General features: G+C 36.3%; 1 protein-coding gene across 1 annotated transcript in view; it reads left to right on the plus strand.

Moving 5' to 3' along the window:
• The window catches only part of LOC129199297 (uncharacterized), a 35343-nt gene that overhangs the window by 8224 nt on the left and 4009 nt on the right, over window positions 1-23110 (plus strand). Inside the window, exons 3-13 of the mRNA XM_054809566.1 lie at window positions 5420-5620; window positions 7821-7925; window positions 8821-8948; window positions 11044-11124; window positions 12988-13110; window positions 13775-13867; window positions 15517-15577; window positions 16043-16107; window positions 16679-16882; window positions 17268-17434; window positions 18770-18841. Of these exons, the coding sequence (XP_054665541.1) occupies window positions 5420-5620; window positions 7821-7925; window positions 8821-8948; window positions 11044-11124; window positions 12988-13110; window positions 13775-13867; window positions 15517-15577; window positions 16043-16107; window positions 16679-16882; window positions 17268-17434; window positions 18770-18791 (1250 nt within the window). The 3' untranslated portion in view covers window positions 18792-18841. The remainder of the gene's footprint in view (window positions 1-5419; window positions 5621-7820; window positions 7926-8820; window positions 8949-11043; window positions 11125-12987; window positions 13111-13774; window positions 13868-15516; window positions 15578-16042; window positions 16108-16678; window positions 16883-17267; window positions 17435-18769; window positions 18842-23110) is intronic.

Raw genomic sequence — 23110 nt, forward strand, 5'->3', positions numbered from 1 at the left:
ATCTTAGAAGTTCTGCGGGACACACAGCTTTGAGGTTTAAATCTGTATATTTTCTCCAGTAGCTGAGTACTGCTGGATGGTTGCTCCTAGGAAAGAAACCTGATTATTAGTCAATATGAAATTAAAATTCTGTAGCAAAACCGTACTGTTGCCTGTAATTCTCATTAAAAATACCATTCCTTTACTCTAAAAGAGCAATCAGGCACTACTTGCTTGTCATATATATTTTCTTTTCCTTTTCACAGAATTTTCCTGTAACTACAATAACAACATTTATACCTTTCAACTAAGTTACTACTAAAGATGCAAAACATAAGGAATATTTCATGACTGTAAAGAAAACAAGTGCCAGACCCATTGCCTTTGTGCTGAGATCCTCTGAAAGATTCTTTTTATGTAATGACACAAAACATGGCACATCTGCTTTGTCTTTTCAGGAGGGATTTGTTATGAGAAAAGAGGAAATTGAGAGTGCAGTGCAATGACATTTTTTATGTTTTATTTTGTTTTGATCACTTAAAAATGCAAATTCTAATATGCAAATACTTTTACAGTGTGAGTAAAATGGTCCTTAGAAGACAATATAATAATATTTTAATAATGATATAATAGAATTATGTTTTTCCATCCTGGCATGCTTTAATATCTTTAAATTTTTAGGGAAAAAAATTCTCTAGCACTGGGAAAACGAAAGATAGAGTCTACGAGACCTTGGAGTTACATCCCCCCAAAAAAGTGGTCATCTTCCATCTTGTTTGCCTGTTTTAAGTAGTATTATGAAGATACTTCTCTTTCTGTCCATCTTTCAGAATTGTTACTGGCTACTTCTGTAGAAAGAAAATAATCCCTTGTCACAAAGCAGTATATGCTGGTACAAGGCATAAAATAGAAGTCTTTATAGAAAAAAAAGTGGCTAAATGGGGAAACATGTGGGATGTGATAAAGCTATAAGACAGGCCTCAGAATTTATGCTGGATACCTCTAGAAGTTAGAGCAGTAAATTTCGTTGGAGTTGGCATGAAACAGCTCAGAAGCAACATGATAGGGGATCAGCCATTTTCAGCTACAACTGCGTCTGAAGTGCATTGTTAATTCTTAAGCATGAAATATCAACACGGAGCGGCCTAGCTATAAACCAAGCATGCTATACACCAGGAGACTGACTGTTCCTGCTTTAAATTGTGATTTTTAATTTAAAAAAAAAAATAAAAAATCCCCCTGTGCTTTCCAGGCATCAGTTTTAGAGTATAAATTAAGACTTCATCTCAACCAAGCAGATATGTTTCTCAACACAGCCTGCCGTCTGGGTCCTCTAACCATTCCAGTGGAGATGCAGCCACAGGCAGTTGTTCACTTTCCCTCCTGAGACAGCTGGTTACGCATTGATGATCTGCATTGAGGATGACTGGTCATGTTTTCCATGCAGACTGCACAAGGCACATGTTTACATTTCAGTGTGAGGATTATGAATGTGAGAACATTTTGTGTTTCTCATCAAACATTTAACAGTTGTATGTGCACACAGGACAACAACCAGCTACCACTTGAGAGAAGAGTGATAAGAGTGCTGTGTGCTAAATTTCCGTGGATGGAAGACATGAAGAATTTTCCTGTGTTGACAGAGGAGCTAAAACTTTACATGAAAATAAAAACTTTTATGTAATAATTACACCCCTCTAAATTTCAAAAATAGTCTTGGACATGGAAACAGTCTGATCAGGGTGTTAAAGCTGATCCATTTTTGGGAGTTAGGGTGACATGAAAGTTAATCATAGAATCATAGAATGGTTTGGGTTGGAACGGTCCTTTGAAGATCATGTAGACCAACACCCCTGCCATAAGGTGTTCTATTAAACCTTTTTAATAGAAAACAAATCCATTCAGTTTGTAGACCAAGAAATCTCTTTGCCTCCATTTCTCAAATTATAAATCTTTCCTTTTACATCTTAAATAGTGCCAGGTAGAAATAGACTGAAGGAAGGAATTTTTGTTTTGTAGAATGATCCAATCCGCCACTCCAAACCCCAAAGCTAGTTATGCTATGTCTAAAATACTATAAAGAAATAACTGCAGGTTAAATAAAACTCCAAATTGCTTTTAACATTGTATTATTGATTACTGTCTGTGCTCTTACTGAGTGCAGCTTCATCATACAGATGAAGCAGATATTTTCTCATTGCTTGTTAGAAGCATCCGCTGTCAAAAGCCCTGCTCTGCAAGATCAAGCATAGATATTTCTTTCCAGAGATCCTTGGTGGAATCCCCTACTTTACAATGGAAAGATTGTCAGTAAAACTAAGTGGGTTTGTATTTATTTTATATGGTGAGGCTCTTTCCAAGTACGAAGGAAGACACATCCCTAATGAAGATCTTACAGTCTGAAAGAATTGTACTAGATACCTTCTTGAAATGTGAAAGTAATTTCATTTAGACTGAGTTCTGATCATGAGATATTTTCTGGGATTTACTTCCATTAGATTGCAGGCCAGTTAGCCTGGCCATACAGGTAGGACTTTCAGCCTCAGTCAAAATAGGTGGCATCCTGGTTGCATAAATGAAAGATCATCAAAGCTTATTAGCTTTAGTCCTTTCCTTCTAAATCACTGCTATTTGACTTACGGAACTGAAACTGATGATAGATTAAGGTACTTTATAGTGTAATCTTATTTATTAAAAGGGAGTGTGAAAAATCCTTCTTTGTATCCTGATCACAGTAGAATCAAACATGACTGCTTTCTCTTTAAAGATACAATCCTCTTACTAGTAAATGCAATACTAAAAAGCTGCTCTCATATTTAACTTAATACATATTTATAAATATTTCTCTGCTGCTTCCTTCACTCTTCTGACAGTGCTTCTGTGTGTGAGACCACTTCTCAGTCTCTCTCTCATAGCCAGTACCATCAAACAATACTGTATTTGCATATAGCCTTCATCAAACCTTCCTACTCAGATAGCACTAGAGCTTCTGTAAGTTTCTTTTCCGTACAGAATTTTTATGCTTCAACTTTCTTCTTGCATGGATAAGTTTAAGTGCTTTTTATATTTAACTTGGATGAAGATTGTTGCTATCATTCCAGCTTCAGTAAGTTTTTTTCTCAACTCCCAGCTTAATATCACCTATATGTCAGGCTACTTGGAAACTGTACTGGTTTTGGCAATGATAGAGCTAATTTTCTTCATAGCAGCCTGTATGGTGCCATGGATTTGTGACCAAACCACTGTTGATAACACACAATATTTTAGGTATTGCTCAACAGTGCTTGCACAGTGTTAAGGTCTTCTCTATTTCTGACAATGCCCAACCAGCAAGTCAGTGGGGGTCAGCTGTCCCAGTCCCTTCCCAACTGCTTGTGACCCTCCAGCCTACTTGCTGGTGGGGGAGGCATTAAACCACAAAAGAAGCTGGTATCAATATAGGAACATATCCTTGTGCTGTTTCTTTGGCTAGGACTACTGAGGAAATTAATTGGGAAAAAAACCAATAAAGTTCCCAACTGTGGTGATGATGGGATGGAAGGATTAATGAAAGCAGCTTGATCTTTGTTATGATGCAATTATTGTAATTAAATATATTAAACTGAAACATTATACAATTATCTTGAATTTTTGGTAGCCCAAATCACCAGAAAAAAAATCTCTAACAGAATACAGCAAAGGGTGGTTCTTTTATGTTGTTGATGAAAATCCTATATGATTTTCTAGAAGCGTGAAGGTAATTAAGGAGAGAAAATAGCAGAGGGGCAAGAAATTCACTGCTGAACTTAGTCTGTCTAGGGGAAGTGATAAAATCTTGTAATGAAGCCCTGAGAGACAAAAGTTTTCTCCCCAGGAATTTTGGTCAACAGTGATAAACTGTTTTCATGTCTCAAGAAGGTCTTAATTTCTTTTACTTATGCATAACAAAGAAAAAAGTATATATTACAGGAAAGGGATACAAAGAGAGGAATAACTACTTATTTACACTGATAAAGCATTAAAAATAAAATTAAAAGTCTGTTGGCATTGGAGCCTGCTGTGCTGGCTATAGATGAATCTGAATTTAAGCTACACCTGCTGTATAAAATGGAGAGCTGCAGTCGTTACAGGATGCACAGAGGCATGAGGGTAAAATGGCAATCAGAGAACCTCTTTGCAAGATGGAGTAGTGAGCAGCATTTTTAACAACTGTTCTGGTGTGCTGTATCGCAGTGTTCTGTAGTCTTCTGCAATACATTCCACTCTGAAAAGCACCCAGGCAAGAGAGAAGGTAATTAAATTTCTTATGGGTTTTTTTTTTTTTTTAATGGGAAAGGAACTCAGGAATACTTTGAAGAGAGCATTACAAAAGAACAGAGTACTGAGCTTTGCCATGAGTGTTATTATCCATTCTAGCTGAGAAGAAGGTCAGTTGAGGATCCTTTATCCTTAGAAAGCACAGTCTCTTCTCAAGCTGCATTTCTCAGTCAGCCACATGAAAACGTTCTGTCAGCTTCATTAGATATACACAACTTCAACCAGTCCATGTTACTTTCAGTAATTACTTTGCCAATGTCATAATCCTTGATGACCTCTGTTACTTCTGGAAGTGTAATTTTAAGACCTTCTCAGTGTGCATAAGGCATGTTTTCAAAGGCTTTAGGCTTTTTCGTGCAATGTTGACAGGCAGTGAGCAAGTACCAATGGTGAGACGCGTACCTAGATAGCTGGAAACTCTGTAATGACATGAGTTCAGTTGTTGAACTTATAGCCACCTATATTTTAATTCCTGTGCATGTCCTCTGATTGCTTCCTGAAAAGTGTATCTTTTGTATTTCAGGTTCAGAAACAAGTATTTATTTTCTTCCTCATATGGGGGGGGGGGGGGGGGGGGAAGAAAAGACTTTCCACTAATAGATCTTTTTAGTTTACTTGAAATTCAGCAAAAACAAAACCATTTTGTGGGGACACAGTGGAAATTGATCATAAGAAGAGAACAGACATCTTAAAGAGATCCAGAGACAAAAGCTGGCAAAGAGTTACGCATGGAGGAATGTGTTTGAGGTGCACTTTTGGGTGGAAGCTGCATGAGACTTGGCAGGTTTTATTCAGGGTAGAAGATGGTGAATTCTGTAATTTTATTTCATGGACCTTGATGTGTTTGGCAATTCAGCTAAATCTGACAGTCAAACCAAGATTAAATCACCAAATCATGTTAGATTTCAAATGAGACAGAAAGACAAGACCCAAAACTATGGGTTTGCTTTGATCAATTTCTAAGAAACTCATCCAGGTTTACTTCTAAACTGGCTGACAGTTTGTACTATTTTCATCTTAAATTCATGTTGGGGTGTGATCTTACAAATCTGGTCTTATTTCATGATATCTGTTCTCAAGCCTCTCAAGTGAACACCTCCTCCTAGTATTTTATTAACAACAATTACTTTGCATGTTTTTCCAGAAACCTGGGTACAAACAGTTATCCCTTTGAGCTCTCAAGTCCCTGAAGATTCAGTAAGAATTGATCCTGAAACTAAACCACAGACCACTATTCACTCATCTGTTCCTCTACCAGGCAGCGTTATTGATTATTCAGAGGAGATACAAGAACGTCCTTCATGTGTGGTTAAAAGTGTTATGATTGAAGACACACCTGAGGAGGGTAAGCGTTACTTTGTGCCTCGGATGTTCACAATGAGAGCGTACTTGGTTGTTTTCCACAGAAGGGCAGATTGGTACCCCATTACCATATTGTAGTCTCACAGACGCAGAACTGCATAAGCATTATAGTCCATAATGCATTATCAGTGCTGATATAGCTTGAATACGGATGAATGTGAATATGCACTAAAGTGAGAGAGTTGCGGTCATGATTCAGTATATAGATAATGGCCGTGTTCCTCAAGCTCCTCATGTACAAGAGATGCTTATTGGCTTTATACCTTTTAAAATTAAAGACAGCAGAACAGGACTAATTTTATTGTATGCTCTGTACCTGTTACTTCCAAAAAAAAGGGGTGCAACCTAACAGACTCTCTAAAAACTCTCAAAAAAAGACAGTTGCATTTATTCAGAAACAGCAATGTGGCTGCCTAGTCGGTGCCATATGCTTTGATTCTAATTGTAAGGTGAGAAAGGAGAGACCTCTGGTTTGAGGAACCTTACATTCTAAAGAGAATAGGGTACTGTGGTGGTTTGAACGCATTTTGAGAGCCAGCTCGACTAATGGCGTTGAAAAGAAAGGGATAGAACTGTTAGAGATATCTCGTCCCTGCCATACCACAGAGTTCTGTGTGAGTTTAACTTAGAAGAGTAGTGTGACAAGGTATATTCATTAGTTTGGGGAATTACATTTTCTATGAGGTGCGAAGCTAAAGAGAAGATGTATACACTGATTTTTATCATTCATTAATTAACTTCTGGGAGTTTCAAATATCTATCTGCTGTGCACTGAAGGGGAACTTTGCAGTCTTTTCAGCAGGTGATATAGTAATGCATTTTTTCCAGTAGGAAACAATATCTGTATGTGTTTTCCATTAAGGGTTTAAGATTAATTTGTATCCTAGATAGAAAGATAGACTCTACACTCCTGGCCTGCAAGTACTGTTGCTCTAGTGGCTAATTTTGCCAAAAGTAGGATTATGTAAAGTGGAGGAATTTTTTAAGAATAACTGTGGCTTCAAATACTCTCCAAAGCAGTGGAAAGAAGCCAAATATGAACCCAAATGATGTAGATGTGAGAGGTGAAAGTCCTTTAAGAAGTAGCTATTCTATATATAATTTAACATGCATCCTTCACTGACATAATTCACAAAACAAAAGCTGACATATATATACATATATATATGAATGCAATGCATAGTGATGAAAATAATTAATTCAGAAAGAATAACTTGAGCCAAGGGTACTCATCTCAACACATATTTATTAGTTACATATTTTATAAATCATCAAAACTGGTTTTTGAAAAACAAGACTTTTATGGCTGTATCAGAATAGGATCTGGTGATTCCATGTAGTAGCTGGATAGACTATATTTTAAAATAGTACATTCTGTTACAATATGTCCAATAAAAGCAATGTGAAGAGACAGATATTTGGCTGTAGAAAATTACTGCACCATGGAAGTAAATGAATCTTACTTCAAGATCTCAAGAAAGGTAGCTACACATTTGGATTTCCCCAGTGGACAAAAATTCTTAGTTTCTGATAATTGTTTCAATCAATTCAAAAAGAGTCGGAAGACTTCTTTCAGACTCTTTTCTCCCTTTCACACAAGAACACTTGAAGAAGTTGCTTATGTTGGGTGTTGTGGCTTGGTTTTCTCTCAGCAGGAGTGTTGCACGCATCCAAAGTGCTCATTAATAAACTTGGGTCAGATATATCTCATCTGATAATGTGATCCAACCCTGCCCACCCCCCTGCCCCCCCGCCCCCACCCCCCCATACACTGACTTATTTTCAAAGATATTGGGCAAAATCCAGTTTGTTTTGTAATTTTGCAAAATTATATTTTGAAAAGATTTTGACAGAAGATGAGCAGCAAGTCTGGAGTACAGCCTTTGAATTTAATATAGCTCTGTTTTCAGGATCAGGTGGAAGCATTCAAGTGTCAAACAAATATTACATCCTTCTTATGCTTGTAGCTCTCTCGATGACTTTGAGGTCTCTCGATGACTTCGAAGTCTCTCAATGACTTCCCGAGCTCTCATTCTTTTTTATCCCTTTTACTCATCTAAAACTTTTTTAGTCCCAACAGAATCAGAGCATACCATATTTAAATCCAATGAATTAGTGAATCAAGAAAATTTAGAGAATTGCAACGATTTTCGCCTCATCTTAGCATGTGAATTTTGTAACAGATGGAGAGGGAAACTCGTGGCTGCACAAGCTTGGAATGAATATAAACAAGTGGTCATTTCTGAATTCCCTGGTTGGTTGGAGTGAAAACAAAGCTGTAGAAAAAGGTATATTTATACAGCAAATATTATTCATGTTTCCTGGAACACATGATAAATTGCATAAATGGGGAGTGTTGTTCCTTTTTTTTTTCTTTTATGTGAGCCCTGCTAAAATGATGTTGTGTGGCTTGGATTTCTGAATGAAGTTGTATCACTTAGATTTATCCAAGCCATCGTTCTAAATAATTAATTCCGTCTCTTTTGACCTTATAATCTGTTAGTTAATTATGATATTTAGTTAAGAATTTTGATACTCAAAATATTTTCCCAATAGGAAGTCACCTACTGTGTTAAGCCAGAGAGATCTTGGCTGGGGGGGACGGGGGACAGGGGGGGGACGGAGGAAAAAAAAGTAATGATATGTTCTTAATCAACAAAAAATAAAAATAAATTTTAAATTTTTATATCATATGCTAATATAAAGTTCATCTATCAAACAACTTGTAAAATGTAGTTTTGAAGGATGCTTCAAAGTGCCTTCTTAGCTGTAATAAAAGCCAGTTTTCTTAAGAGGCAGCATATTTCTGCATGATTTTTTCTTTTTTTACTTAAGTTTTCATTCTTAGTTTTAGTGACATAAATACATGTAACATTAACATCAGAGTAGTCATGGACAAGTAATTTTCAAACCACGTAACTATGTGCGATGGTGTCCATAGATCAAAGCTTACAAGTCAAGAGTTGCTAAAACTCTTCTCCTAAAGGTCCATTTTCTTTGCTATCAAAAAAAAAAAAAACAAACCCAACAACAAAACCAACAAAAAAAACCCCAAAATAAAACATGTTTTAAATCTATACTCAATGTCTCTAATAAATTTTTTTAAATGTAATATGTGCATCTGGAGTTGTTGTGAGTTTTAGTTCTGTACTTCAATTTGGTGAAGTTATTTTTGTTATACAGTAGATCATCTGAATATATTTGGAGTTTGTTCTGATGGTGACCACAAAGCAACTGAGCTGGAAGAATGTACAACCAAAGAAGAAGTTCCATATATTCCATACAAGTTAGCTACATTATATATCATCAAGGTAAAAAAAAAAAAAAAAAAAAGAGAAAAAAACCAAAACCCAATAAAAAACAAAAACCACCTCCCCACCAAAAAGCCCCCGTGTGAATGAATAATTTACAATACAAAAAATAGCCAATTGAATTAAGTGCCTTTTTTCATAGGGTATACTAAATGGATTGTGATAATAGTTTTCATCATACAAATTCAGTTCATGCAATGCTATTGCGTAGGATGTTTCTTCATATTTGGAAGCCTGCACTTAAATTTTGAATATTGACATAAAAATACAAACATTAAAATGGAAATGTCATCTTAAATTAAGATCAGATATTAAGCTGCTTAAATTTGCCTATTCCAGGTAGGTGTCTAAAGATAAAAAATTCCCGTGTAACCATATGGAGAAAACCCCTGCTTTTCCACATATTTCTCATCATGTTTCTTGATTGTTGGAAGTGGCTTTTGACTTGCTATTTGTTTTGTTGTTATTGCAATATTTCTGGTACCAGTAACTAGCATAACTTTGGATTTTCTGTTCAGCCAGTTTATTTTATATTATGCACTATCTGTGTGTATATGTCTCCATGTGTATATATATTTCCTGGTTTATTGGTTTCATTGGTTTATTTATTCTATTAAATATGCACTTGTACTCTTGTTCTTTTATTATGCATAAAAAAAGTTTTATGGTGACGTCTGTGGTACAGGCTACACACCCCTGAGCTAGCTGTAAGAGACAAGTTCAAATACCTGAAGCAATCTAGTTCAGACGACTGGAAGCTCTGTGAGTCATAAAAGGGATAAACCCATCTGGATCTTTTCAGTCTTCTCCTACAAGAGGCTTTTCTTATGCCTTCAACTTTTAATTGTGTCTTTTTAAAATTCCTCTACTTCTACAACAGTGGTTTTGATGGGGGATAAATAGGACAGTGTATTTCAATACCACATTGCTGCTTTGCTAGTTTTATATTATTTGAACTGTGATAGTGTCAGATGGTAGAGATTTTTCATTCCCAAATATACTGCTTGTAAATATTCACAAAGGTTTAATCTGTCATTGTAGATCAATGCTAACAACCACAAGTATTTAAAAATAATGCATCAACCAACACAAAAAAATCTGAGATTTTTTCTTTTTCAGTTTTGTTTTGGCTGAGCTGCTCACTGTCAGCAGAATCTGCATCATATTAAGCTTAAATGAAGAACTGAAACAAAGGAAATATCTGGAAATGCTCTAGATTTTTATAATTTACATATAATCATGTTCGCTATTGCTGTAATCCATCCAGCAGTATCTGTCAGCCTCATTTAAGATTCACAAGTATCAGTGTTGTGTAATCTGACATTGCACCTACCAGAGAAGTACGTCAAAAGAAAAGTGGACAGCAGAAACTGGGATGGGAGATAGTCACAAAAGGAAAATTCCACTATTATGAATTGGATTAGAAACAAAATGAATAAAACGGAGTCACTAAGGATTCTGATGCAATTTTAAGATTAAATGACTCATTTTGAAACAGGAAAAAGGACACTTTGCCAGTCCTTCATTGTATACATCTATTTTTATTAGTCATGAAAAATGTGTGAAGTACACCTTAAAGTTATATCAGTTTTTCAGGTTTTCAAATTATTTTAGTGGAATACAAAATAAAATTGAGTGTATTCTGTAACCAGTTTGTGTTATCTAACTCTTAAATGCAAAAATGCAATCTTCTCCACTGTCTACTTTATTTTTTTACTTTTTTCTCAGTAATAAGCTTAACAATGCTGTTTTTCTTTTTCAGAAACTTTAGAATAATTGTAATTACGATCTATGTCTTCCATATTGAATTCAGATCACTATAGTAAAAAGGAAGAAGTGGAGATACAATACAAGGACTAGAAAAGGAAATCCATTTAAAGTCACATACAGAGGTTTTATTCAATAACATAACGTTTTCTAATTGTCAAAGCCTGAAAGATTTAGCCATTCCTGTTGGCTATTTATCTGTTTTCAAGATCAAACTCTTCACCATACTGTATCTGTCATTTTGAGAAATGTACCTCAAAATAATTTGATGGTTCATTATAACTGGAGTTGCTAGTGCTGAGTTGGTAATGTCTTTCATCCTCTACAGATTGTAAAAGATATGCAACAAATGAAAAACAAACATATGAAGATAATCAGAGAACTAGACAATATAAGGAAAGAAAACCAGGTAATTATTCTAGAGCATTAATGTTGTTGTGTCATAGCATGAGTCAAAATGACAGAGAGGCATAAAATCTACTTCATTCACATTTACATCTGCATTCAGGTACACATTCTAAGTCTCCAGAAAAAATGTCAATGTATCTTTAAGCTATCTGCACAGACTAGAGATTTGGGTGGAGAGGAACCATATGAACTTCAACAAGGACAAGTGTAGGGTCCTGCACCTAGGGAGCAATAACCCCAGGCACCAGTACAGGTTAGGGGTTCACCTGCTGGGAAGCAGCACTGCAGAGAAGGACCTGGGAGTCCTGGTGGACAACAGGGTCTCCATGAGCCAGCAATGTGCCCTTGTGGCCAAGAAGGCCAATGGGATCCTGGGGTGCATTGAGAAGAGTGTGGCCAGCAGGTCAAGGGAGGTTATCCTCCCCCTCTACTCTGCACTGGTGAGGCCACATCTGGCATATGGTGTCCAGTTCTGGGCTCCCCAGTTCAAGAAAGAGAAGGAACAGCGCAGGGCTGCAAAGATGATTAGGGGACGAGGAGTATCTCTCTTATGAGGAAAGGCTGAGAGAGCTGGGTCTGTTTAGCCTGGAGAAGAGACGACTGAGAGGGGATCTCATCAATGCTTATAAATATCTAAAGGGCAGATGTCAAGAGGATGAGGCCAGACTATTTCAGTGGTACCGTCTGCAAGATTACAACGATGATCCATGTGGGCCAGTCCTGTGACCATAACCCCACAGTGCCTCACTTTCCTTAGTGGACGCATTTCTGCATTCAGTAATTCAGTCACTAATTCTCACATAATTTTTGGCTACACTTCTGCAACCTTGTCATGCAGCCATCTTTCTGCTTGTTTGTCACATCATTCTTTTCTGATCCAGAGTAAGACAGGCACTTAGTTCCTATGCAGATGTATGTTTTCCATACAATTAAAGTTTATTCTGGGTGAACAGAGAGTAAAGATTCAGAAATTCCTCTGGAACCTCCAAGGCGAAGTGAACAAACTCAATGTGTGAAGCAAACTTGGGAGTGTTTCCTATACGTAGTGTACAAAGGCTTGGTATCCTTTGGTAGGGAACAGGGCTTCTTCTTATCCTCCGGTTATCGTAGCTGCGCAAGCATTGCAATATTGCAACACCTGTGTAAGTCCATTTCTGTGCTTTGGGAGGAATGTAACCCTTGCACAGTCACACCTTACACTTTCAATTGGCTCTGTAGATCACTAGGGGACGAGAAAGAGAGAAACAGGAAGAGCACAGATGCATAGGAAAAGAGAATTGCCTCCTGGGCACAGATGCAAACACAGACTGTAATGATCTTTCTTCGCAGAACCTCTTACATTTTTGGCTGCTGTAATGCGTTATTAATTAAAATATCTGAAATAAAAATCATTCCTAGAAGTACTGGAAATATTTGTGCTTTTTAAATTTTCTGATTTATTTGTATTTCTCATAAAATTTTATTGCCTTATTTAGATGTTTCCTGTTGCTGAGGGGTTTGGGCAGGGAGGTTGTGCTACTTATACTTCCAAGTTGTTTTGTTTTTTTTCTAAAGAAAATTTAATTTCTTTAAAATTGCTCAACTATGCTTAGAGAGAATTCATTCTAGTCTGCTCTCAGAAAGGCTTTGGGTTTTACTTCTGCAGAAAAAAAGAGAAAAGATAAATTACTTCAGCAGTAAGTTTTGCTCAAAATCTGCAGCAGGTGAAAACCTCCTGTGATCAATAAGAAATGTTTGCAGACAATAAAAAGCATTGAAGAAAGAGAACCAAGCATTACTTATTGTGGAAACTGTTCTCTTTATCATGCTTGGCTTTTGTGTTTTCACTCACTATTCATTTTCTCAATAATCTTTTGTAATACAGGAGCAGGCTATAACTACTATAAAGAAACATTACGGTGAGAAAATGAGGAGTCTGAAATCCCAGTTAGAAGCTTACCGAGAGCTGATGAACAAGAGCAACACACACTGGCAAGATACAATTGAGGTAACCCAGAACTACAATTTTTACATGGGGGAAAGATTGGCAGGTACTTCCAGAGGTTGCAGGAACGGGTTGTATGCTTTCTTCTTAGGGACAGACAGTCAAATGAAGACACACAGTCTGTGAAATTAATATGAAATTATGTCTGTCTCCTTCTGGAGATGAATAAAGCCTTACACAGTTTGTTTCTGTACAATTTTCATAGCTTCGTCTATTTTTGGCACCCCTGATGAAAACTCAGCATGCGGTTCTCCCATACTGTTTGTGCTTATGCACTTGGAAATAGCTTTGTTTTCAGGAAAAACAGAAAAAGAAAAAAAAAAAGAAAAAGAAAAAAGATAATATATAGGATGTGTAATGCTTTTCTTGTCATGAACAGATATTATCTTGTTCCTTCTGTTCTGCTACTGAGGAAAAGGTTCAGCACGTTCACACCTTTAGGAAGGGTCTTTAGAATCAGACTGCCTCTGGTCACATACGGTCATTGTAAATCAGTTAATTGTTATTACTTTTTGTGCAAGATCTCCAGGACTTAGTAGCCTGGACTAAGTAGCTCCAGGACTTCTCAACATGTGTGGAACAGAAATCCCAAACTGTAGGCCTTTTTGAAAAATGAAGCACTGACATAGGAATTGTAATCCCTTTTGCCTTATTCTACTGCCTTCAGAGCCTGAGGGAAACAAACAGACAACTGATCCAAGAGAAGGAAGATCTCCTTCACCAAATGAAGAAACAAACAGAGAAAGGGGAAGAAGAAAAGGTAAACAAAGCTAGCTTGGATTTTCTTCTTGGAGTTAGACAGTGTTCTCATTACCATTTTCAGCGTGCATTGTTTCCAGGGGCCTAAGGGGCATGGAAACCACTCTGTCTGCCTTTAGATTTGTACATCTAAATCAGCTAAGATTGAACTGCTATGCACCTGCCGTCCTTTTTTTCAGAGCGTCCAAGTAGTTTTTGAACCTTTAAACACAAAGGAAGATGATGTACTTTTTTTTGCCATACTATATTATTTGTTCCACTAAAAATTATTAAATTGTCGTTCCTCTCTCACATTTCACATTTCATGTCGTTTGAAGAGTTTTAAAATCACAACAGAGCACATTGGTTATTTTTTGTTTAGCAGTTAGCGTTAAAATCAACAAAAACTTCACCTCATCTAAGCTACTACAACACTGGAATGCAACTGGTTGACCTAGCAGCAAAGCTACATCACTTGGTAGTTCTCAGGAAAAAGGAATGTGCTTAAAATCCCCCAGGTTTTCCAAATTTCTCTGTAATAATGCAACTTCAGTTTACTACAGCTCTGAGATGGCTGCAGAGGTGGAAAAAGAAAGAAATTTGTTGTTTTTTTATAGATAGCATCTGTCAGCATGGTCTGATAATTGCTATTTTTTGTACAGTGTTTTATGCCACGTAATATGTGCAAGTCTTTCTGCAATTTTGCAAATCTTCAATGTTCCTTTATAACAGCCACCCTTCATTGCACTGCTCCAAGACATGTATTCAGGGAGATCTTGGCTAACCTTGTGACAGGGCCGGGGCCGGGGGGGGGGGGGGGGGGGAGGAGTCTCAGAGCTAAATTTTCTTTTGCGTTTATGAAACTGAATGCAGATTTCTGTAAGATTTCAGACTGAAGGTCTCAGGGAAGAGTGGGGTTTTTTTCTTTTTTTTTTCTTCCAAATGAGGTAGTACCACCTTTTGATTAAATTTTGCATCGTGCCAGTATTTAAAATTAAGGTTCTCTCTTTTCAAACACTTTCAACAATGTCTGCCACAATAATACCCTATTTCTGACTGATAAACTGAAAAATCAAGAGTTTTACAAATCCTTTGACCTAATTGTTATATAGCAAGGAATTTTAGCAAAAATATTGTAATAAGGAGTAAGAAGTGATGAAGATATAATGTTCTAAGGCCTGTAGGAAGAAGGAATACCTTCCCTTAGACCAAATAATGCTGGCAAGATTTGACACACACAACCTTTTCTTCAGGGTTGCCTTAGGACTGTGTTTCCAAAAGCTCTTGTCCTTCAAATGTTTCAGGAGTCTCTGTTATTTTCGTCTTTTCTTTCCTTCCAGTAATGTGGACAAATGCTAAAGAAAATAGAAGCATAGGACATTTTGGTACAAGCTTTTGTGAAAACCCTAGAGTCTGAGCAGCGTCTGATTTATTTCTATATTTTCTTTTCTAGTAAGAACCAATTACTGCACAACATCCCATTAGTGTAGTTTGTGCCTGTGTCCACAACATTAATTCACTATTATTGATTGGCAGGGATTTGGAACTAGATGATCTTTACATTTCCTTCCAACCCAAACCATTCTATGATTCTGCGATTATTCTCCCCAAGGAAATATAATGAACATTATTAACATTGATTTCCTGCTATTTTCTTTTCTTGTCTTGCAGGTCTGGATTCGAGAAAATTTGTGTAAAAACCTAGATTATCTTTATACCCAGCACACACTGAGTGAGTTTTGTTTTCCAGAGACAGAATTTCTTGATCTCTCTATTTTCTTTCCTGTTTGTTTTTCTGTTTACACTGAGATGCATACCAGCTGACTGAAGTCAATATAAGCTTTTCCATTACAATGCTGTGTCACAGGTGGAATAATAAAGGAATGCTGAAGCTACAAATAGTGTCTGTCATGACTCCAAATGCCTTAGCACAACTGGCTTTGAGTAGGTTTATTTCACAACTGGTAGCTTTCCCTTTAAAACTTTAAAACAAAACAAAGCACGACCCCTTTAATATTCCTTGAGTTTCAATAAATAAATTGAATTCTTGATTATTAAAATTTATTAGTTCATTATAAGTTGTTGATTTTTAAAGGGAGATGATTTGGCCTGCCTAGGCAATATTCTGCGTGTTGGAAATGAATATTAGAAATGTTTAAGTTGTTCTTACTATTTTTTCCTATTGTTTTCAATTCAGCTTTGCAGGAACTTCACAACATCAGTTTATATGTGGAAGGAGTGCATGACCTCATGCGTGTCCAGGTAAAAATACTTCAGCAAAAGTCTGAAAAGCCAGAAGGAGAAAAAGCAGATGTATCAGTCATTTTACAATTAAAAATAGAACAAGTAAGCACAAAAATGGAAATTAAACTGGTTGGTTTTAGGATTATTGCAGGTATTTCAAAGGCATTCAGGCTGACTCTAGCAAAGGCTGAAGTAAAACATGGGACTAACTGATAGTAAAACCTGCGCAAATATATACATGTCTTGAGAATGATAAATTGGTGATGCATGACTAAAACACCACAGTAAAGAAATTAATTCTTATTCTCCTGGAATGACCGATAGTGTACTATTGTTCTCATAATATTAGATAATATAAACTTTGCTACAAAATCTTTTAAAGATCTATTTCTTTGGATTATAAAAACTATATTCTGAATGTTAGAACCAAGCAGCCCTTCTTTTTCAGTATATCTTTTTATATCATCTATCTTATATGTCTCCATTTTTGCTGTACTTTATTCATTAAAAATCTTGGCAATTTCATATGAAATGAATGAAAATCTAGATCCTGGCTTAGTGTATGAGTTAGCTTTGGTGCCCTCCCCAGGTAGCTAATGAAGAAGAGAAGCCTGAATGGTTGACAGAAAAGGGATATCTTTGGCAAGCACACGCCATACTGCAAAAGATACAGGAATCTTTACAGAAACGGGAGAGAGAGGTCACCGAGCTCCTACAAAGTCAAAGGAGATATAACAAAGCAATGAAACCTCAAATCACAGTGCTAATATTCTTGAAAACACTTGTCAAGAAGGTAAGAACTCAGTTACTCCAAAGAAGAAATATTATTGAGTTTTCTAAAAAGTTCAATAAGGAAAAAAGTTATTACTGTTGTTGTCTTAAAAAATTAGAAAAGGTTTTTTGTATACATTGATTTAAAGGCTAGGTGAGATTTTCAGAATAACATATGGAATTAAAGAACCATATATACCCACTGAAAGTCAACTTATAGAAAACTGATTAGACCAACTTGCACACTCCTTAATTGGCATTATTTTAAAAGATAAATTAGTGAAGCAGGAGAATGGCATCATGGAAAAAAGTTTTTCTGTCCTTCCAGTTTTTATGTGAACTACATGAATTGCAAACAGATGTGCCAGCTTTACAGGAAATACGATCTAATTTTTGATCCATGGTAGGTTCACACCATGTATTGTGATGTCCCTGGGGCACAACGGTACATCAGTCAGCTTATCAGGAAGAACGAGGATGAAAGGGCTGATCGGAAAGAAGCCTTTAATAATGCTCAGGCTGACATTCTGTCCTATGAAGTATTTTATGGAAATGAACCTATGGATGACAAAAGGTATATTGGATAGTTGATGAATCAAAGATAGAAATAATGCAGAAAAATAATGAGCTTTTTTCACAGAGAGAAAATACATTTTAAAGAATGCTATTATAATCTCCATGCATAGTTGGGAAGTGGGGGGGAGCCGGGAATCATGAAGAAATTAAGAAAGAAATCAGGGAACTTAGAAACACCAGCTACAAAAAGCAGGAAAATATTTCAGCTTAACTACCTTACGCAAGTTTTACCCAGTGTATTATAAAATATGCTGAAATAAGCTTATTTGGCAAGCCTGTGCTACAACATTGACATCTTTTTCTTCCTACATTTTTACAGGATGTTTCTTCCTCATATTCTGAGTTATTGCATCTTTCTTGCAGTTTAAGTAACCGGTTCCTTACAAACTCTTCTTTTTCTTCTTTTTCTTCTTTTTTTTCTTTTTTCTTTTTTTCTTTTTTCTTTTTTTCTTTTTCTTTTTTCTTTTTTCTTTTTTCTTTTTTCTTCTTTCTTTTTTCTTTTTTCTTTTTTCTTTTTTTCTTTTTTTCTTTTTTTTTTTTATAACAGAACACAACTCCAAACGAAGATCTTCAGAAATCTTGGGAAAGCAAAGTCTGAGTTAGAATACGTTGAAACAGAGAAAATTGTCTTTGATTGTATCCAGACAGGGGAAATCCCCAACTGGATTAAAAGGGATTGTCTTTATGTAGCCTTGACAGGTGAGAAATCCTCTTGTCAGTTCAGAGAATTAGCCTCAGCCAACTCACTTTTGAATATAGGAAAACACAGTACACCAGTAAAAGGCACTTAGACGCATGCTGCTGCCATGCCATAAGGTCTCCCATGAAACCTCTTCAGTTATGTGCATTTTAATGAATTACTATATGAATTTTAATACCAGGTCATGGCTTGTAAACACTTGGTTTCCAAATTTCTACCCCACTGTTTATCTGTTCTTTGGTATCTTAGTCATTTTGAACATCAGATGTCTTCTGTATAGTGTGTCTAAATATCTCAGTGGCTGTCCAAGGTAGACACACCCAGAATCCCTGAATGCAACAGCAAATGCAGAATTCAGAAGGAAGTAACCCATTTTGAAGAAAACTTGAAAACATGCATTGCAATAATTTAACACATTGTGCTCTTCTGAGAGGACTAGTAGAAAACCTTTTTCAAATATTTGGCTTGCTTTTTCTATGATGCTGCAACACAAAACCTGGTTTTGGTGGTTTAGGCATGGAAAGGAACTTGGTTGTGAACTTCTGTTTGAGAGAATGACTATTTCTAATTTGCAAGATTTATGGGGTTATAATGTTTATTATATGTAACGATATAATTACTGGAACTCTCCAGAAGACCCTGCAACATGCTCTGAAGAGCCACCATCCAGAGGAACTCATGCAGAAGTTTAAAATGGAAATCAAGGTAATATATTACAATGCATCATCCCATGTGTTTTTAAAGAAGGTATTAAAAAATGCTATCCTTTTCATAACTGTTCTTCAGGGATTTGAGATTTGCCATGGATTATATCCTGTGATGTCTATACAAGCATCTTTTTCCAAAAAGCAAACTTCAATGGGAATTACATACAGACATCTGAAGTTATATACCTGTAGCCCTAAGCATACTTATATTAAAGGATAACATAACTTTGCTAACTAGTGAATTATATGGTCACACTTTTCTGTGTATGAAAAGATTCCCATGTTCTATTTTTTACATCTCTATATCCATTTTACTGTTTACATACAAATCTTTTTATGGGTCTTGATGGCCCTGGATGGCTGTTACAAGTAAAGGTATACTAAGGTGTTCATATATCGAATAATTTTGGATGCACAGATTTCCTCTTTAGTAGTAGGACACAAATGAAGTATTGTCTCATCTAAATTTACATCTGAGTAAATAACTGAAAGAAATAACTGTTCTAATTGAGTTTTCTCTGCTGAAATTGACCCAAATGCATACTTTAGTGATGCAAGAAAAAAAACAGAGTGCCTAGATGCTTTTATCATATTGCTGTTTCTGGATCTCAAAGTGAATAGCCCCAAATTGCCTGAAATCATTATCTCCCCTACATACACATTAACACAACAACCATCATCACAAGTTAATGCACAGAAATTCTTTGGTAAGTAATGAACACAAACTGTAAAATATTTACTTTGGTAATTATTAATTATACCATTAGTTGAATTTTTTTTGGACGGTTTGGGGTTTTTAAGTTTACCGAAGAACAAAGGAAGAGTAAGAGAGATACCAATACTGGAACAAGGTCCACATTTTAGAGAGGGACATTGGAGAGAAAGCTTGAAGCAGAAAAGCACTTTCTGCAGTATTTCTGGAGTGGAAAATGAATTGGAAGAATTAAAAGCCCATGGTTCACTAAATATCAGAAAACTTATATAGGTATTTAAATGTTTTGAAAATTTTAGTCCTTTTAAGAAATATTTTTAAGACATCTTAAAAAAATAAACAAAACAAACAAACAAACAAGCAAAGAAAACCAAAAAACCCAGCATTATGAGAATCTGAAAGAATCTGTGACTGAGCAAAGAAGTCCGAGTGAAAGAGGTATAGATTTTCTTGCAAGTGGATGGGATGCATCTCACTAAGATTTTGCTGTGTAAAATGGGGCATTTAACATGTCTCTATAAGCAATATATGCAAAGAGATAGCTTCAAAGGGCGATTTTCCTCTGTGAAGCACAAGCTTCCAAAATGAACTTCACTCTGTCTCACTTCAAAATACTATTCAGTGGCTGTTTAAAGGTGCTAGCTCTTGTACCATAGTAAATGTTTGAACTCTTCACTCTTTTTTCAGTAAAAAATGAGATCGAAGAAATCATAGATATGAAGAAAAGCTTAAAAATATAAACTTTGAAATCGTAGTTTTAATCGATTAAAGAACTAATGAAGGTGAAGGTGATGGTTGTTGTTGAAGAAAACCACTTGTCTTCAACAAATGGTTGTTAAAGGCGATAATACTGAGTTCCTGGAAGAAAATACACACTGCACTTTTGGATAGCAACTGTGCATTCTTAGGGGTTTTGTTGGGTTTTTTTCAGCTGCCAAGCATCGGTACCTTGGGCTATGAGTGGTTTATTTGCATTAGTCAACTGGGTCAAGTCCCTAATGTTCCCACCTACGTGGTAGGTTGAAAACAATTTTTATTCCAGCACTGACCTGACATTCAGAAAGTAACATCTACAACCTTTAATTTATTTTAACTGCATGTCAGGTCATTATGTACTGCTTCTAGATTTGAATTACTTATCCAAAAAGAACACTCTCTACAGATGAAGCATACCTCTGTGACAGTGCTTTTATGCAAACAAATTAATAAGTGTATTATAAATATGTATGGCTGGGAACACAATGTCTGTTCCCGAGTGCCATTAATGTATTTATGGCCTGTTTCAATTGAGCTATTAGTCCACTTTTCTGTAGTAAGACTACTGGAAAGGAATGCAAGAGAAAAGAAACAAGGACATAGACGTCACTGAAATGTAGCTGCATTAGAGTGGTGATGCTCAAGAGAAAAACAACTAGCGTGGGTAAAGAAGAGAGTGACTGTGAGTGTTTAGTCCAAGCATTAGATAAGACTGGGCCAGTGCCAGTCCACCACTGGCAGAGAAAACACCTAAATGTTTGTAAAGACTATATATGAACTACATGCAGGGTGTATTGATTCATTTTCTGCTGCAGTGAGAATTTTGATGTATTTGGTGGTGAGACAGTTAAGGGCAGTTTTAAATCAGCTTTAAAATACGAAAGTCGTGTGACAAGCCAGAGCTCTGTTAGAAGTCAAAGGAGATTTTTGAACTGTGGTGCAGCTATGAACCTATCTAGTGTGAAACAATTGAATATTTTACATGCAGTAGAGTAAAATAAAATAAACTGTCCAAACAGAAATAACTTCTTTATTAACTTTATTGGTTAGGTTTATTAACTATTTAAACAAAATCCTCATGTGAAAAGATTGCATCTGTGAAGAAGGCTTAACACAATTCTTACTCTTTTTCTAACATTTCTGAATGTCTGACTCTAATTTAACTCCTTCCTTCACTTAGACTCATGCCTATGCAAATTTACTGAAGGAATTTCATGGCTTCATATGCAATTGTTCAAGTTGCTACCTTTTATATCCTTTCTAAATTGTGCAGAAGATAGAAAAGGATTAATTTCTTTTCTAGGCAATTGATTTTTACTTACTGTTAATGTCAACGTTAAGCCAAGGAATTAAATTTAATTAAAATTATTCACAAAACAGCATTTAAAATAGCAGCTGTTGCACACTTTAAACTTAATTAAAAAATATACCATGACAAAAATAAAAATAAGAAAAAAGTTTGATTTCATTTTGATAAGAATCATTCAAGTAAAGGATGTACTAATTGAGATTACTGAATTGACAAATTGTTTATCATCCCCTTGGGCCAGATATTATAATGTATTTCTGAAGATAAAAATGCAAAATCATACAATCATACAATGGTTTAGATTGGAAGGGACCTTAAAGACCATCTAGTTCAAACCCCCCTGCCATGAGAAGGGACATCTTCCACCTAGACCACATTGCCCAAAGCCCCATCCAGCCTGGCCTTGAACACTTCCAGGGATGGAGCCTCCACAGCTTCTCTGGGCAACCTGTTCCAGTGCCTCACCACCCTCATAGTGAAGAATTTTTTCCTTAAATCTAATCTACACCTACCGTCTTTTAATTTAAAGCCCTTATCCCTTGTCCTGTTATCACATACCCTTGTAAACAGACCTTCTTGAGATTTCTTGTAGGTCCCCTTTAGGTTCTGGAAGGCCGCAATAAGCCTTGGAGCCTTCTCTTTGCCAGGCTGAACAACCCCAACTCTCTCAGCCTGTCCTCATAGGAGAGGTGCTCCAGCCCTCTGATCATATCTGTGGCCCTCCTCTGGACTCGCTCCAACAGCTCCATGTCTTTCTTGTACTGGGGACCCCAGAGCTGGACACAGGACTCCAGGTGAGACCAGAGTAGACTGGGATAATTGCCTCCCTCGAACTGCTGGTCATGCTTCTTTTGATGCAGCCCAGGACACAGCTGGCTTTCTGGGCTTTAGGCACACATTGCTGGCTCATAGAATCATAGAATCATAGAATGGTTTGGGTTGGAAGGGACCTTAAAGATCATCTAGTTCCACCCCCCCTGCTGCAGGCAGGGACACCCTCCACTAGACCACGTTGCCCAAGCTCATGTTGAGCTTCTCATTGACAAACACCCCCAAGTCCTTCTCTGCAGGGCTACTCTGAATCCATTTCCCACCCAGCCTGTAGTTTAGCACATCTAATCTTTCAACCTGCAAGCAATCACATGGATGTATTAAATCTAGTTCATAAAATAGTAAATTCTTTTTGAGTAAAATATGATCATATCAATTTCTTATTGAAACTATATTTGAATGTCAGGTAAAGATTCACTACAGCCACTGTAATAGATAAAACAGATCCTGGAGAAAGAAAAAAAACCCCTAAACTAATGAGGTTCAATAACAAAACACTGGCATATACGAAAAATTAAGCAGGCCTGTGATCATTTTCAAACCCCTATTCTAAAATACTCTGAAACTTCCCACGAATACCAATTAAAAACTTAGAATAACTTTATTAATACCCAGCAGCTCAAAAGATGTCATTACTTGTACTTATATTATCATTTGAT

Source organism: Grus americana, chromosome Z, assembly GCF_028858705.1.
Source record: "Grus americana isolate bGruAme1 chromosome Z, bGruAme1.mat, whole genome shotgun sequence".
In the NCBI taxonomy this organism is placed as follows: domain Eukaryota; kingdom Metazoa; phylum Chordata; class Aves; order Gruiformes; family Gruidae; genus Grus; species Grus americana.